This window comes from Lineus longissimus, chromosome 7, assembly GCF_910592395.1.
Source record: "Lineus longissimus chromosome 7, tnLinLong1.2, whole genome shotgun sequence".
NCBI classification, from domain to species: domain Eukaryota; kingdom Metazoa; phylum Nemertea; class Pilidiophora; order Heteronemertea; family Lineidae; genus Lineus; species Lineus longissimus.
In genome coordinates this window covers 7,961,265-7,982,252 of record NC_088314.1, presented here as the reverse complement: position 1 = coordinate 7,982,252, position 20,988 = coordinate 7,961,265, and the positions used below count along the sequence as shown (strand labels likewise).

Sequence of the window (20,988 nt, the reverse complement as noted above, 5' to 3'; positions counted from 1 at the left end):
ATATGAGCTTACGAGAAAACAACAAAATTTTGCCGATAACTATACCTTCTTGGCGAAGATTTCACGTACCTTTCAGAAATCAATCAAAGAAAAGGTAATCCTTTTACCAAAGATTCACCATGTCCAGAACAGAAGTAGAATCAAAACAATGTCATATAAGTATTCAAGGCAGTGTGAGGACACATGCACTCTGCTAATGAAAATCAGCATACAAATGTTAATTGTGTGAAACTTTAAGGCGTTGAAAATCTCACCTCATTTGAGACGACACTGCCCTTGTTGAACCAGCTTGTGTTCAATTTATATCTTTATTTTATATTTATGTCTTAGATACCTCTCCTCAATAATAATTTATGCCTTCCTGGGCCTGTCTTCATTACTCCCCCACCCACCCAGCCCCCAGGCATACACCCACAACATCTGCTTCGAAGATATTCTGCACTGGTGCCGTGAGACATGCCTGTCTCGGCCTCCGTTTTAAAAGATCTAAAGTTTTCTTTTGACAAAAAGGAAGAGAAACAGTATATACGTGGAAGCATAATCAGGGCAGTAGCCAGAGGAAGGGGCCGGGACAACCAAAACCTGTGTTTCACACAGATACTCCACTTCATGCCCTTGGACATCGTCGCCCAATGATACCAGGCAGATCCCTCTTGAAATGTTTGCTTGAAAACACTATCTACCAGACTTACCCCTTGTGCATCCTCTCCCTGAAACTATCTAACATGGAATACTGCTTACACGATACTATCTACCAGTAGACATACCCTTTGGGCATCCTCTCCCAACAATCTACCAGACGGACCCCTCTTGGAAAGCTGCTTTCAAGACACAATTTACCAGACGACATACCCCTCAGTTGGTATCCTCTCCCAGAAACGTTCTCCCAGACAGATCTCTCATGAAGAGCTGCTTTTATGAAATAACCTATGAGGACTTGAAACTCCCTTGGGCGTCCCCCCCAAAAAAACGATCTGTGATTCAGTTGTAATTAATGTAATCAGAAAACCTAGTTTCTTGGTACAACTGGATAAAAGCCAGAAATCATCCCTAATTTGTAAACAAAGAAATGCATTACAAATAACACGGGTCTTGAACAAGCTGTAGCCATAGAGACAGTGACTACTTACACTAAGGGCATTAGTGACATGAAATGTCAGGCAGTGGCATTTAATGGAAATAAAAATTAATGGATCTAGCCACAAGAGGTTAGATAGTAGTAATACCAAGTGTAGATTAATTCATACTTGGTAATATAGAGGTTGCGTATCATTTACGTCTCTCACTCTGACTTCAATCCAAGTTTGAGGGTAGATTACAGTCGTCCAATGGCAACTTACATTCAACTGAAAAATCTACCACTAAGGATGCGGCATTTATTTTCTTCCGGCCTCGTTTCAGGAGGCTTGCTTTTGGTGAATTCCATCGGACTCTCCGGTCCCGGAAATAACAATGGTACGGTTTGCGCATAATAACTGACCAATCAACCAACATAACCAGCAAATGAATTTCACACGGACTATGCATGATTTACGTCATTTGCTGGCTCTGTTAGTTGATTGAACCAAACCATCATCAGCATATGCGGGACCGAAGTTCATTAAGAGTTTAAGACATTGCCCGGATCAAGGCCGGTAGGAAAAGTCGGTGCTTGTACGCACAAAACAAAAAGAGCCGTTTGAAAATTTCATGAATGATGATTAGGAGCCTTATTCTGTAAACCCTTGGTTCATGTGGTTGAGGATGATTTTTTTTGTACCACCCTATGCTGTAATATTCTGAAAAAAAGAACAACTCACACAGTGTCATTGAATGAGAATACTGAAAAAACACAAGCCTACCTTCACTAACTATTTACTTAGAATAGAAGAATCACATTCAAAGTAACCGCTGAAGAAATGAAAAGTCACAAAGTGGTCCGATCAGTTCAATAAATGGTGTTGAAATGAGAATAATTTTCACGATATTATCATTCTGTCGCAATTTGTTACATCCTCGATGGTTCACATCGGGGGATGTCGAGTTCTTCTCGTAATAGCAGGTGACGCCACCAGTTCCTAATGCGGGAAATACGAATGGGCACGTGGGGACTTGGATGTTTTTTAGATTTTTTTTAAAAAGGGCTCAATCAATCAATCAAAATGAGGGTTTTTATAGTCCCAGTATCCACTAAAGTGACCAGTGACACTTTATATTGTACCGAGCAAAGAGATAGGTTTTTAAGTGACCCGCGAAGACAGGGGTGCTGGTCAGTGACCCCAGGCCATAGGATTTGTGACTAAGACGGGAGTCCGGGGGGGGGGGGGGGGGGGTTGTTGCCATCAGCCTTGGGCCTCTGTTGGCCAGGATTCGATAAATCATTCAATAGGAACTCAAGTAATGTGGTGGTTATCTAAGGGATATGGATTCATACTGGTGATAAACCATTCAATTGGGAACCCAAGTTAATGTGATCATCTGAGGGATGATTTAATATTGGAGATAAACCACAGATCAAATTGAATAGTTTAACTACTCTAGCATGAATCAATTAATCCTCTGATGACTGAAAAAATCTGCGACCACATTGAATGGTTAATTTCAAGTATGAATCCTTATCCCTCAGATGACCACTTGAGATACCATTTGATGGTTTATCGCCTGAATGGTTTAATCCACATTCCTCAGATGACCACAGTCACTTGAGTTTACATTTAATGGTTTATCACCAGTATGAATCCACATCCCTCAGATGACCACAGGCACAGCTACTTTGACTATGCGCATTCGTATTTCCCGCGTAAGGAATACATGAATTTATAGTGGCGACACCAGTCAGAAGAACTTCGAAGTCCCTCCGACTTGATGTGTACATCGAGGATGTCACATATCGCCATTCTGTCAGACCGGGCCCGTTCGAGTAAAATTGGTACTGTCTCTGATTTCGAACAACTTTTCACGAAATTTTAGACCATTTTTCTTTTGAAAATTGCAAATATCTCATCAGGAAATTATCAAATATTAATACTAATGTAAATTTTGGGTTAAAATAAATTGTAACAAGTTTTTTCTCTATGTTTCGTACCATTTTCCTGCCCAATTACTTGGAATTTGCAGTTTGAATCGGCGAAAATCTGAACACGGAAGTGAATTTTCGTGTCAGCTATGTGGAATTAGTCCCATCATGGAGAAGGTGGAAGGAAAAGTACATTACCGATTTATCTGATAAATGATCGGAATTATTCTAAATCTAGTTGACTACTTGACTATTCATTCACATGAGTTTGTTTTAGAAGATGTCTGCTTACGGGTACGAGAATATAGGCGCTGAAAAGCCCTTATTTGGGGAGAACAAGCCTCAGGTAAGTTGGCACAGGCTCAGTAGCCGGCCGCAGCTGTCAAAATATTTTACTTAGTTTTCATAGTATCTGTTTCTATTTCATTTTCTATTGCATTGCAGCCATGTTGTACGTAATGCAGCAGCGAGAGCCACATGCGGCATCCATAACTTTTTAGGCGGCATCCTATGAAAAGTTCACCAGATGCCGATTATGCTGGCATCCTTGAGTTAACTTTCAAAATGACATACCTGCGGCATCCACAGCTCTTCCAGCAGCATAAACTTATCCGGCTATGACTCTAGAACATTGAAAATGTAGTCGATAAAACTAGGAACACGAGATGACTGACTTGACAGGCCTTCATCAGACATATACATGTCAGATTGAAATTGTTTTAAGATTATTTAGAGCGAATAGAGATGAATTTCAAACCCTTCGATTCTATAGAAAGTATAGGATCCTTAAAAACCCTTAGTTATGTTATGTTTCCTTGTGTCTTTTCAGGATCGTATCGTCAACCTCATAGTTGGAGGAATCACGGCATTATCTGTGACAGTAAGTTAAATTTGAAAATTTTCAAGTTTAATGTTTTCAAGATTAACTAGATCAAGAGGAACTCACATTGATCGGACTCAATGTGACTTGAAAATGTTTAAGAGTGGATACTGAGTATACCTGAGATGAGGATTTGTTAACTGATTGCAGAACCAAATTTCCTAAGATGAGGACTGAAGGAGTTAAAATCATCTTTCTTTATACTTTCCATGAATTAGCAATACCAGGTACGATTTTACTCTGTTATATATTTGTTGTTATTTTTCAGGTTACCTTGGTGTGCTCTTTTGTATTTCCGAAGTGGCCGCCGGTTGGTGTTAATATATACTTTTCTGTCTGTATATTACTGCTCTGTGGAACAAATTTACTTTTAGTAAGTATAAAAAGGTGTCATGATCACCGGAAATGCCCTTTCTAATCTATACTAGGCCTTAGTCGTTATTAGTTATAGTACGTTGGAACCTCCCTAATACTAGACATCTTTCTCTTTTAAGGACACTAGTTCGGACCCAAATTGATTGTTTCCAATCAATTTGATTTCTCTAATCAGGACTCCTCTCTATTTATGACAGAAATTGTCAGTCCCAAGGGTGCCCTTAATAGGGAGGTTCTATTGTACACATATGTATGAACTCTGGATCATGTACCAACACTGCAAATCAGGTTGACAAATGAATCTAAACCTGTATGTCCTATAGTAGACCAGGACTTAAAGGTGGAGTGTCTCAAGATTGTGATAAATGTCAAGGGCCAGCGCTTACTCAGTTAGAGGGTGGTTATATCAAGGAGTCATCCGAATATGTGCACAAACATGTAACAAACTGTTTGTGCACACTTACCTCTCAATATCTGTTGAGCCCTCTCTATGGTTAATGGTAACTCTGTAAACTACATTTCTACTCGAGACACTCCACCTTTAATACTTGTTGAGAGTAGGTCATTATTCCATTCATAATTACAACCACCTTGTGATTGCTTGTTAAAATCACATGATTGGAGTTCGCTCTTTCCAAATATCATGTTGTGATCGAAACATTGGAGAAAATTGCTTCACTCCAGAGAATCATAAAAAAGATAATGCAATGGACTTAGTTTCGTAACTTAAATTCATGGATAAGGTCAATAGCAAAATTATCCAGGAAAACTATAACTTAAGAATTGGCTCCACTCTTCATAGTTAGAAAAAGGGTTGAGCCATTCAAGTTAACTGTAGCTCATGAAAGAATACACTCGCCATGGTAAAAAGCAGTTACTCCAATAATATTCAAAGTGGTGTGCCTGTCATCTGTAGAGGCACACAACCTCTGAAACCCAACAGATGAATGACACCTACCTCTACCAGCCATTTTCCTTCATGTGAGCACAATGACCACTGGCCGTTTTGGTTTTTCATACAAAAACTGAATATATAAGTCATTTTCATATTATTTTCCAGATATACTGGTACCGCCAAGGAGATGTCGAGCCCAAGTTTAGAACTTTGATATACATGAATGCATTTATTATTATACTTTTATGTATCTGTGCCAATTTATACATTCATGACATAAAGTGAGGGATCACATGAAGAATGGACTCTTGTGGAGACTTCATGAGGAAGGTGCATCATGGAATGGATTCTGTCGTCACTTGTTGGCTAGAGACCTTGTCACGTATGGATAATGATATCAATCATATGATGACTTTACATCAAATGGAGTCATCAGTATCATTTGTGTGAGGCTACAGGAGTTTGCCTATATGACTATCATCACGTGATGACCAGAAACTTCATATGTGCTACATTAAATTGACCGATACCCATTTCTTGTATTTCTCATCATATTTCTGCAAAATAGCAAATTTGGACACACCAGAACTGATTTTCTCACGTCCAAAAATAAAATCACCTGTCATCATGTTGCAAAAACATGTGACTTTCCCAATGTAACCTGCTCAGTGGGAGGGTTATATCAGCCAGGCGCTACACATGCTAGTTGTGATATCACATGGGAAAGCACATGCTAGCATGGCACGTGTGATCGAACATGCTATTATTTTGGGGTCATCTCGTGAGGATAGGTAGGTCACAGGAATTGCTCACGAAGTAATCACTTTTCAAAATGCAAAAGTGAATTACAGAATTTTAGTATCTAATAGGGCTGTGAGTTGCAATTTTCAAACCAAACCTCTAAGTCTTTGAGCAAAAAATGACAGTACGCCCTGGAGAATTGGTTAAGCAACTTGCGGAGAATCGTGTGTGTTCAGGCAGGTCACCCAAATCACCCAGTTGGTGTGTTCTGGGAAGTGCCTGGGAGAATGTGTGCATTACAACCAATCAAAATTGGTCAAAAGGTGTGATTTAGGTTGATTAGACTAGAAGAAGTTGTGGAGCCTGTCTGATTCTCAGCAATCTGGGAAACCAACTATAAGAGGAACCATAGTGATGATGTTGTTTGGTTCAGATTATTTCTTTTTGAAAAGGGTTGGTGCTGATACCAAGGGTATATTTTCAATATACAGTAGAACCTCTCTATTAAGGACACCCTTGGGACTGACAAGTGCTGTCCTTAAAAGAGAGGTGTCCTGATTAGAGAGGTCAAATTGAATGAAAACAACTAGTTTGGGTCCAAAACCGGTGTCCTTAATAGAGAGGTTGTCCTTAATAGAGAGGTGTCCGCTAAGAGAGGTTCTACTGCTCCTTATGCTATTAGACAAGCTGATATGAGTGCTTTAACCATTAAGGAATCCCACAAGTTTTGTCTTTGAGCCTTTCTATATTTAGGTGTGTGTAAATGGAGGAAGGTTTTGAATCAAAAATTGTGCAATTGTCATAAATGGCTTACATGAATCTTGGGGACAGTCAAATCTGTTATCAAAATACTCGGGGATGGGGGGGGGGGGGGGTTCTTCGAAGGCAATAGGCCTTAACATTGTATAAAACCACAAAAAACCTTTGCTTGTAGGCCCTGAACTGACTATTCAGAAGTTCAAAAAATTGCTGTTTATAATGCTTGTTGCCATTTACTTGGTTCTCAAAGTTATCCCATGCTCTAACCTGAATCAATGTGGCCAAAGGTACACTTGTAGTGTTACAGGAAGGAAAAGACCATTAACTGTGTCATTTGTTACATAGGGGCAGCAAGTGCTCATTCTGATGTGGCCGAGATATAACCTTATTACGGGGTGGATTGTTTTTCAAAATGACCATCCCAAAGAACAAAGATGCCAGGCAATGGATTCTTCTTTCCTGTGTTATAATGGGTGTAAGATTGCCCACAGTGTCAGTGACAGTATTATCCGCTGTGTGTTTTTACGGGACACACTCTTGATAGCTGATTGTGTTGTTATTTTCACATAAGGTCACCTGATAACGTTGCTTGAACTTGAAGTCTGACCTAGATAAACCCAGCTTACTGGAAAAGCAATGTGTGTCATTTCACTACTTTCCCTTTTGCACAATCGCCGAGTATGGATTGACATCGTTTGGAATATTGTTTATTTGCTCAGAATTATACCAATTGAATATTGGGTTGGGGCCATGAATGTTATCTGAATATTTGTGTGACCTCCGTGTATAATGAAGATGAACAAATGTGTATTATTCATCACCACATGGCCACAAAATATCAATAAATTAAATTATTTTGTATTAAAATATTTGTGTTTGTGTTATTATTTTTCTGAGTCCAGGATATTTAGATGTTATCTTATGAGCTGGGCCGTATCAGTCCCGTTATCATGGTCAGAGAACTCGTATCAGCCAGAGGGCGTGGGTATGGACAGCATTACTGTCGAAATTTCCTAGAGCCACCAATTTCAAGTCCTGGGTAGTCTGGTCTTATTTCTTGTGATATAGGACAGTGCTAGAGGTAGGGGTCCATCCATTTTGTACATACGCATTAAAGTCTTGGTTTGGAGACCCTCTTTCCCTTCAAATGGTAAAAATGTACAGCGACGCTGACATTTTTTAACCCTCCGATGCGCACAAATGGATGACCCCTAGTTTTCAGGGTTGGAAGGAGCAGTAAAGTGATCGTATCAAAGCCTGGTTGTGATTTTTGTCCACATAAGACCAATTTGAGATGAATGCATCTTGTAATCAGATACCAAAGACTCTTTGGACAACTTTAGGCCTATTTTAAGGGGTAACTAATAACAATTCGAGAAAAACAAGTTTTTACTGGGCTGCACCAGGTAAAATGAAATGAACCATGGACCATGTCCTCAGCATATTTGCCACTGCCAACAAGGTACTTTATTGCCATTGGTGCCAGCGATTCGATCTAATACTTTTTAAGACTCCCTTTAACAGAAATCAAAACAAATTTTATTCATTTTTATAGTTACTTTATTGCGTATCTTAGCAAAATACATCGGCTGTTATCAAGAAACAGTGCTCCAAATACAAGAACCGTGCTACAATATACCATATAAAATCTTGATAACTTCATTAAAATGCAGGTGAATACCGCAAACATTATTGCTCAACAAGTCGATATTATTTAATAACAGCATACAACCCTTTTAAATTCATCTGAACTAGAAATGTTAAAGGAGAAATGTCTCTAGATAATGCCTGAGTTGACCAATTGAGGGCAGTTCTATCACAACTGAGAAAGTTTTTACACATGCAGTTTTTTCTGCACAAATTTCACAACAGAAGTCGTTAAACTCGAACAGTGCAAATCTGGCATTACTTCAATCGAGACACTCTGCCTCTAGCTAATTGCAATGAATCATTTTTTACACTGAAAACAATGCAGCAAAGGTAGACAGTGGCATGTACCTACACATTTTGTACATTTTTGCAAAAAATATTGCGCATCCCAAAATAATGGGTTGCAGAAAACTAGAAATATATAGTATAAAGGCAAGAGGACTGGACCATCTCACTAGGTTAGTGTGGGAGGCTATAGACTGTGTATGGGACCAAATTCTGATCGATATGTCAAGAACTGGACCAAAGCAGTCCTGAATTGTCAAGTGTGAAGGTAACAACAGTTTTTTCTTCAGTTCAAAAAAGCAGGTTGCTGTTTTTAGTTATCTAACAAATTGATTTTATTAAAAAAATTATTTTTAATCAAATATCTGCATTAAATTGTTCATTTGAGTAGAAAAAGTGTAACAACAGCTTATTTCAAGGCTTTTCAGGTAACCTCTGATATCACACTATACAACACTTAGGCATACTGGAAGAAACAAGATCTGTCTACATTGTATTAAGAATGAATTAACAGTATATAAGCAATAGTAGTAATATCTCTTTACGAATAGGCCTACTGAGCATGTGTGTGGGAAGTGTGATAAAAGTATCGCTAATTTGAGCGCAAAAATGCCGGACAGATAAGAGATTATTACATGATTATAAAGCACAACTGATACAGTGTAAAACCCAAATCAAAACTGACAGTCAAGATTTCCTGAACTCAAAAATGTTGTGGGAGTCGAGGGTTAATCATGGGGATAAAATCAACACAAGGTACATGACGGATTGCAAAATAGGGCTACTGCAAACTGACAACTTCATGATACAATATATTTGTTAAAACACCATTTACGGATTTCAGGTTGATACATTTTTCAGTAGACCTCATTAAAACAAAACTATTCGTCCCATTACTTTTGTGTAACTCTTGTTATAATGTGACCCCATCATGTAGCACCTCATGTGACACCTCATCAGGTGAAAATTCAGGACTTACCGTCATACCCAGGAACGTATATCAATAATTGCAAAACAGATGCCCAAGGCAAAGTCTTACCTTTTACAGAAATTTCGGTAGATGATAGGAGAGGCTGTTGTATTGATAATGATACACCCTGTATCTATCAGGAATAAAGTGCCAAAAAGTTGTACAATACAATGTAGAAGGCAAAAGACATATAAAATGGACTTTATCAAATCGTTAACATGATTTCTATTCTCTATATCTGTATACAAACATAAGTCAACTGTACACGGACTACGTGCTGAAAGGATCTATTTACAAAATACTAGTAATTACATCTGGAATTATCTAACTAGTCTCTACAACTTCTTGATCATATGTAAAAGCTAAAAGCCTTCGAAATAGCTATATTTTGGCAAATCTTGTTTTCTTAGCACACATCACATCTTTTTGAACTGTCAATGACGTTAACAAGTTGAAGGGTAGTCCCATTAACGTCAACTGTCAACACCAGCACACAGTCTGGCATGTTAAAAAGAATTATCCCAATCCTTGGACTAACCAACCTTGACAAGAAACCTTCTCGGCAGACTGTACACTACAATGGGTTTTAACTAGCTATTGTACCATATGCAAGCAGTACAATGGAATGTCATGGTCAAAATATAAACATACATATATAAATATTAACAAATATAGATAATCGAGATCTATATTTGATACTACAATGTACAAAGTCATCAGATACATGATTTACAGATTAGCTCTTTTGAATTCACCCCAGAAAAGCTCACCGGAATTGGTCATGAAATATCTGTGGAATTAATACATATGCCCTTTGAAATATATTCAACAAGGTAATAACTTTATCTGCAGACATCTTTTGAGTTTCTGCTCCACTGTTTTCATGCATGAAACATGCTAAAACAATGCTTTAAAGAAGATTCACCAACTTCAGACTGTCAAATATTACTGCCAATATCAAGATATGTTAACAGTGAATGAGGTTCTATTCTAATATTCTAATATTCAGTAAACTTGACCTGGATATACATATAAAAACCGTAGCAAACCGAATACCATCTACGAACATCCCATCCCGTAGTGAAACAGCTGAGACTGATTCAAGCCAACAACAAGTCATATACTGCTAGCTGTCGGTCTCTGCCGCGACTTTCTCACCCTTCTTCGATGAAGAGCTGTAGTAGCCGTATTTTAACTTTGCGAGTCGTTTCAACCACTGATACTCCTCTTCGAGTTTTGCACACGGCTTTGGGTCCAAGTCGATGAACCCGCGTAGAAATTCAAAGTAGTTTCCATAGTCGTCACAAGCAATGTCCCTACTGTCATCCGCTGACATGGCTTCTCTGAAAAAATAAAGAGGGGGTTAATCAATGACATTTCTTGGTTTGCTAAAACTTTCAGGCATAACCATATTTTCTCAACTGCTTGTTGTAGGGATTAGGCCTACACCACAAGCGTTCATTGTATTTAGTGCTGGCTCACGAAAATAGAAATACACAATGACGTGGTGCAACAATTATTATGCAAACTCACTGAAACATGGTATTTACAGTATGTCTAGACATTCCATGTTGTCTTCTTAGAAAGAAAACAGGCCCATTGTCATGGTAAGCCAGCGGATTCAACCATTGACTGCCACTCTCTTATACTCACTCTGGAGATAATGGCCGGAGGGTGATCATTATAGCGCAAAGTCTCATAGTATTGAAGACTCTGTATTGTCGCACCTGAAGAAAATCAACAAGAAATTAGGTCATTCTCACAACCGTTGGGGTTAATCTGGCAACTCTTATTTTCACAGAGAAATTAACCTTGTTCTATCTCACAAACTTCAGTCATAGGGCCCGATTTTCAACATCAAATTATGCTGCATATCAATTATGATACTGACCTTGGCAGCCGCATACTGTAGTGTATCTTCCTCCACACCATCTGGTATGGAAGCCCAGTCGTCTGTGAAAGGTCCTTCAGGGGAGAGATTGGTCCTGAAATCACAGAGACAAAATCTGTAAACGGTAAGCAGGAAGTTCATTTGATCAGATCCAGTTGATGTACTTATATGTATATTATAGGAAGTCCTGTAGCCTTTCAAAATTTAGCACTGTAGTACCCTCCACCAAGGACCAACCCACTGCCCTTACAACTCAGCTACTCCCCTTCAATGTCATTTCTAAAATCGAAAGCCACATTGCAATAACAGGTACTCAGTAACCAAAAATAGGTGACGTCTGCAGTAATTCCTCCTTTTAATGCGACTTACCCATCTTGTGGATTGTCCTGAAGATGTCGTCTGAGTTTTTTGTACAATTTATACGTTAATCGAATGTCTTCTGGTCCGGTATAAAACACACCATGTAAGAGATCAGACAAAATACAGCCATCGGGGAGCTCATCATCACAAGTATTATCACAAGAGCCTGCAAGATAGAATTTGTCTTCATATTATTTTGATCACACAGATAACAAAGGCAGAGCTTTACACAGACTTAAATCAGGTCTCGAAGTGGTTTACAGCAGCTCTGATTTACCTAAGGTGCCTCCAGTGACTCAACAGGGAAGCAAAGTGCTGCTGAGACAGCGCTCATCTATGATTGATACAGCAACACAAATGAATAGCATCCCGCAAAGTTACTATTTATAGCTCACAAGGTCATTTGCATAAGATATTGATGATGTTTTAGTCACATGACAGGCGGACATAGACACTTATTTCTACGCATTTGAACTTATTTCAAAGTCAATTATCTTTGACCCTGCATTGTTTTTAGCATGAATGATACCATAGAGTCAGAGAGAGAAATATTCAGAACAATTATGTAGTATTTCCAACATTCGGACATGTGCCAGATTGAATCTAACTGCCCTAGTTAGAAAGCCTGACTCCATTACGAAACCGCATGTTTGTCCGACATTGCCTGTAATTCAGCGATGGGGAAATAGAGGGCAGCAGCTGCAGTGACGTCATCTTCTCGGAATGCTATTCTTTATCCTTACCAGTTCTGTCACAAGTCACATTCAATCTGTGGCAACTTCTTCTTCTGGAACGATTATCACCATTGGTATCACAGTTAACATGGATGAGCACCTTCCGTAAGATATCGACAACTGACTCCTTCGCGCTGTAAATAGAAGGTATCAGAATTAACATGGATGACCAACTAGAATCACTTACTCCAAACTCCAAATGCTGATATTTGAATGTGTTGTGTTCTCAAACAAACCTGAACTCTCATTCTCACGAACTGACTTACTTGTGCGAGCCTGCATCTCCAAAATGTTTGCAGAGGTCGCCAGTGGGGAAGGAACTGCTGTTTTCATCATAGACTACATCACCATCCTACAAGATTGGATAAGACTGGTTGGAAACAAATCTGACAATCAAAATCAAATGTGATCTATCTGCAAGTGAAGCTGTCACCACCACGGTCCATTCAAGACAATTTCTATTCGACATAACACTGATTACCTGTTACACTTAGCCAAACCAGTTAAGGCTGAAGGCATCGACTACTGTTGGCACTGCACATAATCTAAAGGGCCAGGGTTCAATTCGAGGCAGGGAGAACCATTATTTCTTTTGGTTTTTTCAAATGAAATATCTTTCCACAATTTTTATTTTTGTGAATATACGTTTCCGGTGAGCTTTTCTGTGGTGAATTCAAGAGAGCTGAGTCTGGAAATAAATCGCCCAAATAAATTTTGCAGATCACAGTATAATTTACCTTGAATATTCTTATCTTATGCTGTGGAGTCTTTAACAAAGACATAAGTGCTCGATTCATTCGTTCTTTGGTTCTGCAAACACAACGAAAGGAAAAAAATCAGGACTAGTTGGATACAATTTGCAACATGTCTGTATAGCTTTAGCATTGAAAGCTTTTCTCCCGACATTACCGAAGGATTTCCAGGCACTGGTACTGAAGACACTGCTGGCCTCTGGACTGGGTGCTGTACTAAAGTCAAATTTCATACTGCACCCTGTCAAAAAAGAGCCAGTTAAGAACTCAGACCACAAGTTAAAACCTAAACAGCACTTATTTCGACACACACTTAATACAGTAAATGCAACCAGTATAATACTGGTGTCCTTTCGCTTACCCTGAGAAAAGATCAGTTGGACAATATTCTGATAGGGCCGGATATGTTCCATCAGTCACCTGCAGAAGATAGGACAAAGAAAGTTACTTATTGAATACAGAGGCACCATAAAGTTACAATTTCTGTTACTTTGTGACTCAAAACAAGACAGTGCCACTTGCTATGAACAATTCATTGAGTACCAAGTTTCCCGAAGTGATTCGCTCGACAAAACTCAGGAATGTCTTGGTTCTCCAACCCTGCAGTATTACTTTCAACTGACAACGTCATTACAACACCGCCATTGGAGAGTTATGACCCCCAGGCTCCCCAGCTTCCTTGCAAAAATTAAATGATTGCGAAGATTTCATTGTTTACAACAGTCGACACAACTTACCTTATCAACCTGGCGGAGGCAACAGCGACACATGGGCATTTCAACAGTTGAAAGATTATAATTCCAGGCACACTTGGGCTGCAAGAAGAAAAAAACAAGTCAGTTCATGCAGCTTTCTTGTGTTAAGGTCAAGCAGATGATCAGAATAGTGATTTTTCAATCAATGACGATGTATTTGTGTGTTAGAGAACTAAACTCCAAAAAGCAGATAATATTACTGATCAAACTGTATTGCTTATTATGCACTAACTGATATTCCCAAACAGCCAAATAATTAGTGTGCAGTTTGACAATTAAAGCCTTGTTGGTTTCACGACAGCAGGAGTGTCTGCAGGGAACAGAGATGCTGATTTGCGAAGGTGAGCAAGGGGATTGGTGCATATTGATGTCTGGAGAAAGGCTAACATCTCACCTTGAGCTCAATACAAAACGTTGGGCGGCCATCGGTGACAGTTGTTTGGAAGATGCAGAGATCTGGAATTCTAAGAGCGTACGGGCAAGATATGTGAAGACCAAGATCATTTTGATCTGAAAAACAAATTCGATGTTTGATTATCATTGTAACATATTGCACTAATGACTTTATACGATTAATTCAATTAATCTGCTCAATTACCCGGGGCAAGGAAACAACCTAAAATGTCAGCCTTACATAGCCTTAAGTGGGATAAAATACAAGTTACAAGTAGGTATACAATGTACAAAGTCAACACAACCTACTGACCCGAATTCCTTTTTAAAGATCACTAGAACATCAAAATAAGAAAACACACTCAATACTTAAGTGTGTGCTGGCATCAAAGCTATTTATCACAGGGAGATGGTGCATTGCACTTGTGAGAAATATGATTGAAAGTTTGTCAGTTTTCGACAAAATCTATCATTCTGTTCGATGCAAAGACTACTTTCTGTTGTCAGGCTCTACAGAGTTAAAACATTGATGTGCGTCAGAATCACAAAAATATTGAAGCAATCCCCTGAGACAGCGAAGGCTACACCAGGCAATATAACATCGAAGACATACCTGTTTTTCTTGATTGCATGACACCATTCATGTGCTGGACAAGACAATCGGGCAGTTTTACCACTTCCTGAAAAAATGCGCTGATTAATATAAGTTTGTTTATTCAAAAGGGCCATGGGACCTAGGGCTATGCTTTCTGCCAACAGTATATCAGCAGTACAAAATTGTGTTGACAATCACACCTAGCATACTGCAAGTGTCTCTTCCAGAAATTCAGAAGAGGAGGGATTTTAGAAAGAAAATAAGCACAGAAAAAGGGCAGGGTGAACTGAAATGAAATGGCCAGGGCCATTGTGCTCACCTCATGTGGAGGAAAGATGGATAAAGAGCATGGTATTGTGTCATGTAGTGTTAGGTTTGATGTAGGTCCAAGCAATTACAATTTCCCCAAAATGGCCAATTTACAGTACATTCGACCTCTGTGACCTTGAAAAGTAGGTCAAATCAAAGAAGACCCGGGTGACACATTGAATGGTTGTTAGAATTAGATGTACCTATGATATAAAATTGGTGCCAATCGGGCAAGTCATTACTAGGAATAATGGCATTTTGAAGAATTTAGGATTTGGCCCCCTCACTGGAGGCCAAACGGCAAATCAGATCGCACCAAACTTCGGTACCTGAGATCACCTGACCAAGGGGTACATGTGTACTTAATTTGTGATCAATAGTCATTGCAGTTAAGAAACGTGCCATAGTTACGGCCTGACGGCCAATTTACGCCATTTGACCCCTGTGACCTTGACAAGAAGGTCAAATTAAAAACCTGGGTGACATATACTGTATGGTGGTTAGATGTACCCATGATATCAAATTGGTGGCAATCGGGCAAGAAGTTAAGGAATAATCACATTTTTAAGGTTTTTGGATTTTGCCCCCTGGTGGTCAAGTGGTGAACCATATTGGACCAAACTTCGGTCCCTGCAATCACCTGACTAAGGGGTAAATGTGTACCAAATTTGGTATCAATAGTCATTGCAGTTTAGAAACGTGCCATCGTTACATCCTAACGGCCAATTTACACCATTTGACCTCTGTGACCTTGAAAAGGAGGTCAAATCAAAAACCCGGAGGATATATGATGCACCTTTGCTAGAAGTACCTACCATATTTTTTTCAAAATTTCCCCGACTACTATTAAGGGAGATATTGCATATTTTCACTTTTAACGTTTGGCCCCTGGTGGCCAAACCATGAAACGAATCGGACCGAAACTTGGTCTCCAAGGTGTCATTACATAAGGGTACATGTGTACCAAGTTTCAACTCAATAGCTCTAACAGTTACGAAACGTGCCCTGCTAACGGACGACGGACGACGACGACGACGACGACGACGACGGACGACGGACGCCACGGTATGGGATAAGCTCACCTCTGCTAAGAGGTGAGCTAAAAAGGGGCAGGGCTGGCACCCTCTTAGATAGGAAATGCGTAAGTTATTTTTAAAGAAGGCAGGCAGATTATAAGGGCAGGGTGCTGTGTCTAATGTAACATGGCTCATTTTAAAGAGCTTACCAGTAAGCATGTCGTAGCTATAAACTATACAAAATACAGTTTTTACTGTACAAATAATAACTCCTCGTGATGCATAAAAACTCATGTACATGTTGTTGGCATATCAAAGGCATAACATTTGTAATAAATCTTTATCATGGGACTATATACACAATCCATAATAAGCCTTTTCCTTTCTTCGATGACAGCCTCAGTCACAGCAATGAAATAGCTCTCCAATGCCGACGCTATAAATAATTATGGCAATCAGCCATCAAGCTGAAGGAGAAACTGACAAGAGAATGCTTATCCCATGACACTCTGCATGAGGTTATGGTGATCCAGTCAATATATTAAAATCTGATATTAAACCTATGTACTGAGAATCGTGTATCATTTAAAGTGCCAGTGGAGAGCATCCTGAGATCAGACTTTTTTTACTCCTGTGCAATATAACCCCGAGAAAATGCAGTACAATCCTCTGGGAATGGTGGCTGTTACGATTACTTTACACACCTGGTATAGTTTATGACATCACAATCAGATTTATTGAAACAGGTGGTCATCGTTACACAGCAGGGACATGATCATTAGCGTGATCATGTAGGGCATTTGTTACAAATGAGTATGAGGACATATAAAATGTTCGTATATATGTACCGGGTAGGTATGGTAATTCACTGGTGAACAAGTACTCTATCAGTGACATGGTAGTTTTCTGCCAAGCCCATGAACTTATATCTGGAAGTAGGACTCTTCTTGCACACCTTGTGGGGTTTCAAGTCACCATGGTTAGGTGCCAACTAATGATGATAAAGATATCAATTAACAGTCTTATGAGAACTAAAATGATATTATACTTTGTATCAAAACATGTATTCATTTCACAATTAATGCGAGGTTGATGCAAGGTCAATCACCATCTCAACAACAAACCAGTGACGTGTCGATACCCAGCTGGACACATGATTATTTTGTATGCTATAATGTACTTATAATGAAACATCAACCCACTGTTCGTTGTCAGACCATCTGTCACAGTCAAAAGCTCTCGCCTATAATTGATATCTGAAGTATAAACGCATTCTCGTGAATGCTATCCCATCATGCTCTGCTTTCATATTCGACGAATCAGATACCCTGCTCATCAAGTACGGTATCAAACAACGCCATCCGATCATCATACACGATAATTTAAATACCGATCACAAATGGCAACAGAAGATGGAAATTTGAATCCATATTTCTCCAAATTCCCAGAGTAAACTTAATGAAATGTCCTAGGGACATCGTGCTCACATGGGACAGCAAAAGACAGTAGTGAATTTATATGAAAGGTCATAGATATCATCATAGTCAGTATTTCCAATTTTCTGTTTTCAGGTGAAGATGGAGGACTGTCATTACAAACTTTGACCAATGGTACCATGAAAAGTAAATCAAGTTCTATGTTCTTACAATACAGGGATAATCCCATTACACTTAGTCCTGAGAAGGAGAATAATGGGCACTCACCATTGGTGGGACAAAGTGTAATCTCGACCTGACGACATTGTTCACATATGTCTCGATATTGAGCAAAGTTTCATGGGCTTTCTCTTGTTCTGAAGTCCCCTGGAAAAACAGTGGCAAGATTAGTCGAGTGAGGGCAGCAAGAATGGACACAAGAGAAGATTACAATGAATGGCAACACCTTTCATTTACATGTACACCCAGCAGGAATATTTACAGCAGCTGAACTCTACAACTTTATTGACAAGAGAAGAGAAGCTAGATGGGCTGGGAAGTGTTTTACATATAATGTAAACTGTAAGCTTACATATATTACATTATTGCAATTGTCATGCAGCTCTGTAAAGTTGAAAAATTACATTGGATCGATTCAAATTCTGTGGCAGACATTTTCTACCAAGTTGAAGAGATGTGTTATAAACAATATGTTTCAATATAAAGAAATTTTCATTTCTGGAGAGATTATTTATTTTTCAAAAGCTAGTAATGTCATAAACAATATAGAACACATTTTTCTGCATACTGCTGTATGTAGGTTATGCATGTAAGTAAGGCCAACGTTGCGACAAACAAGTACATTTATTAAAATTGCACCATAGTATTAACCATTATAGGTCAATACCTCAAAGTAGGACGAGGTATTCATGACAGCCTTCAGCCATGCATGTAGGCCTATGGTCCTTGAAATAAAATACTTGGGGAATAAGCCCCCAACACATAATTAAGCCATAGACAATACACAATACTGTAGAAGAAGTGTCCATGCTGAATGATAAATGAAAGCTATTCATAGCTTTGGGTAAGCTGAGGACATTGACATGCATTCTTCAAGTAAAATATCGAGGACATCAACAAGTGCTCTTCATTCCAAATTAGGACATCATGCATACAATGTATGTGAATCATGTGATAGAAAAAGCTTATTTCCTTTGCAATATATTATAAATTCCTACACACCAAAAATATGTACAATAATGAATTTTAGAATTATTGCCGAGTTGCAAGTCAAGACATGAAACATTTTAACAGGCTAAGGAGTTGTCACAGATACTGGCAGGATATAAAATGAAATAAAGACATAGTATTTATTTTCCTACTATAATCTTTATTAATTTTTAGTACTGGTCATTCTATTGCCTAATCTGACTTCATGTTCCTCACATCAAACTACCTCAAAAAATCCAAATGCCTAAACACTTTGATCAGTTTGGACCCTGTGTTTATATTGGAAAGTAAAATTTTCCATCATATACAGTAGAACCTCTCTATTAAGGACACCCTTGGGACTGACTAGAGCTTTCCTTAATAGAGAGGTGTCCTGATAAGAGAGGTCAAATTGAATGGAAACAACAAATTTGGGACCAAAACTAGTGTCCTTAATAGAGAGGTTGTCCCTAATAGAGAGGTGTCCGCTAAGGGAGGTTCTACTGTAAACAAAAATATGCTTGCCTCTTCATCTGTGTCTGTATTGTCTGTAACCTTTCTCTTCATCAGACGATACACCATTCCCTCCTGAAATGCACAATGTTATCTCAACTAAAGCAGGGAATCATTTGGAGACACATATATGGAAATATTTGCGAGAATAGCTGTGTGATCTGATGGAAGTTGCACAGCACGAATGTTCAGAATATCCTATGCTTCTTCACAATTATTGAACTATCATGTCTTTTCACCAGTAGATCTATGTCTACATTCACAATATCTAGAGATGTTATAATCTTACCTTCACATTGGCAAAGACGACGTTTCTGTTGCCTGCACCACGATAGACCCATTCCGCCACCGGCAGGTCAGTGGATCCATTTGTTACACCCTCCATGACTGGCCTCTCCACTCACAACCCATTGATAACCACACCAGCTCAGGTTTATAACATGATAGACTCTTCCCATTGAGTTCAGGTAGATCAGGATCTGTTAACAGAAAGCAGACAATTTTATGGCATACATTCCCCAGATTACCTTGTCCTCATTTTTCCTGTATTACACCACACATGATCATAATCAAGATGATAGGCCAACACATACTGAACTACTCTTTAGCCTCCTCTCAATGCACGGCTTTCCAGAGATTTTTACATTTTAAGTCTGGATCTCAGTCAAGTCGTCGATTCAGTCGCGTCGTCAAATATGATTGAAATAGTGACTGTACCGACCTACTTCAATACAGTAACTAGTAACGTTTTAGTGACATACACTATTACCAACCCTAACAATACGTTATACTACATCTGGTATTAAAAATCGGAAAAATTCACGGCCACTTTATTTCGGCAGTTTCGTGAAATAGCAAATTTTGCATTGACAACCGTCTAATACCAACAGTGATTTTAATTATATCTTCTTTTTCGCAACCATATATCTGAAAACACGAAAATAAAAGGCATGCGAAGATTTCAGGGACGGACAGGTTAATTTCAATAATCTAAATCCGACTATCCCTACACTCATTGGCCTTATCCTACACTACAGTACACTCGTTCACGGTTGTATTTCACTACTATTTATAATGCAGATACATATACTGAGATAGTCCTAATTTGGGTTAGTACAGTACTCAGTAGCCTTAGGCCTAGGGGGTAGTAGTGCAAAGGGGATACATATATGATATACAGTGTAGTCAAGTATGATGAATTGATGACCCATAAAAATAGCTATGCCAGAATCGGGAATCTTACCAATAAAATGCAAAGCTTGATCAAAGTGGGCAGACGAATAAAATAAATAAAATCCGTCTTGTGGTAATCATTATCAAGTGACCAAACGCTGTTATCGAAGGTTGTGAATAAACTGGCAGAGAGGGAAATTGCATTCGCCTGAATCGGGGCTCTTCTAACACTTGTACCCCACCCCTGTTTAGAAGTGTAAACATATTGCATTATTCTGGCATCAGATCATTGTTATTGGAGTCTTTCTCACTCTTGAATGTAA

General features: G+C 38.9%; 2 protein-coding genes across 2 annotated transcripts; one reads left to right on the top strand and one right to left on the bottom strand.

The window, feature by feature from the left end:
- Window positions 1–2,932: 2,932 nt before the first annotated feature.
- Window positions 2,933–7,490, top strand: LOC135491525 (transmembrane protein 243-like). Its single transcript, XM_064777477.1, has 4 exons — window positions 2,933–3,341; window positions 3,825–3,875; window positions 4,144–4,248; window positions 5,311–7,490. Exons 1-4 carry the CDS (start codon window positions 3,276–3,278, stop codon window positions 5,428–5,430), a joined length of 342 nt encoding a protein of 113 aa, XP_064633547.1. The 5' UTR covers window positions 2,933–3,275; the 3' UTR covers window positions 5,431–7,490.
- Window positions 7,491–8,193: 703 nt separating this feature from the next.
- LOC135491129 (inositol-pentakisphosphate 2-kinase-like) lies at window positions 8,194–20,902 on the bottom strand. Its single transcript, XM_064776800.1, has 15 exons — window positions 20,736–20,902; window positions 19,782–19,971; window positions 19,505–19,567; window positions 18,059–18,157; window positions 15,049–15,115; window positions 14,437–14,552; window positions 14,025–14,102; window positions 13,649–13,707; window positions 13,273–13,345; window positions 12,802–12,887; window positions 12,545–12,669; window positions 11,811–11,967; window positions 11,442–11,535; window positions 11,204–11,277; window positions 8,194–10,893 (listed from the first exon to the last, which is right to left on the bottom strand). Exons 2-15 carry the CDS (start codon window positions 19,875–19,877, stop codon window positions 10,677–10,679), a joined length of 1,404 nt encoding a protein of 467 aa, XP_064632870.1. The 5' UTR covers window positions 19,878–19,971; window positions 20,736–20,902; the 3' UTR covers window positions 8,194–10,676.
- Window positions 20,903–20,988: the final 86 nt, after the last annotated feature.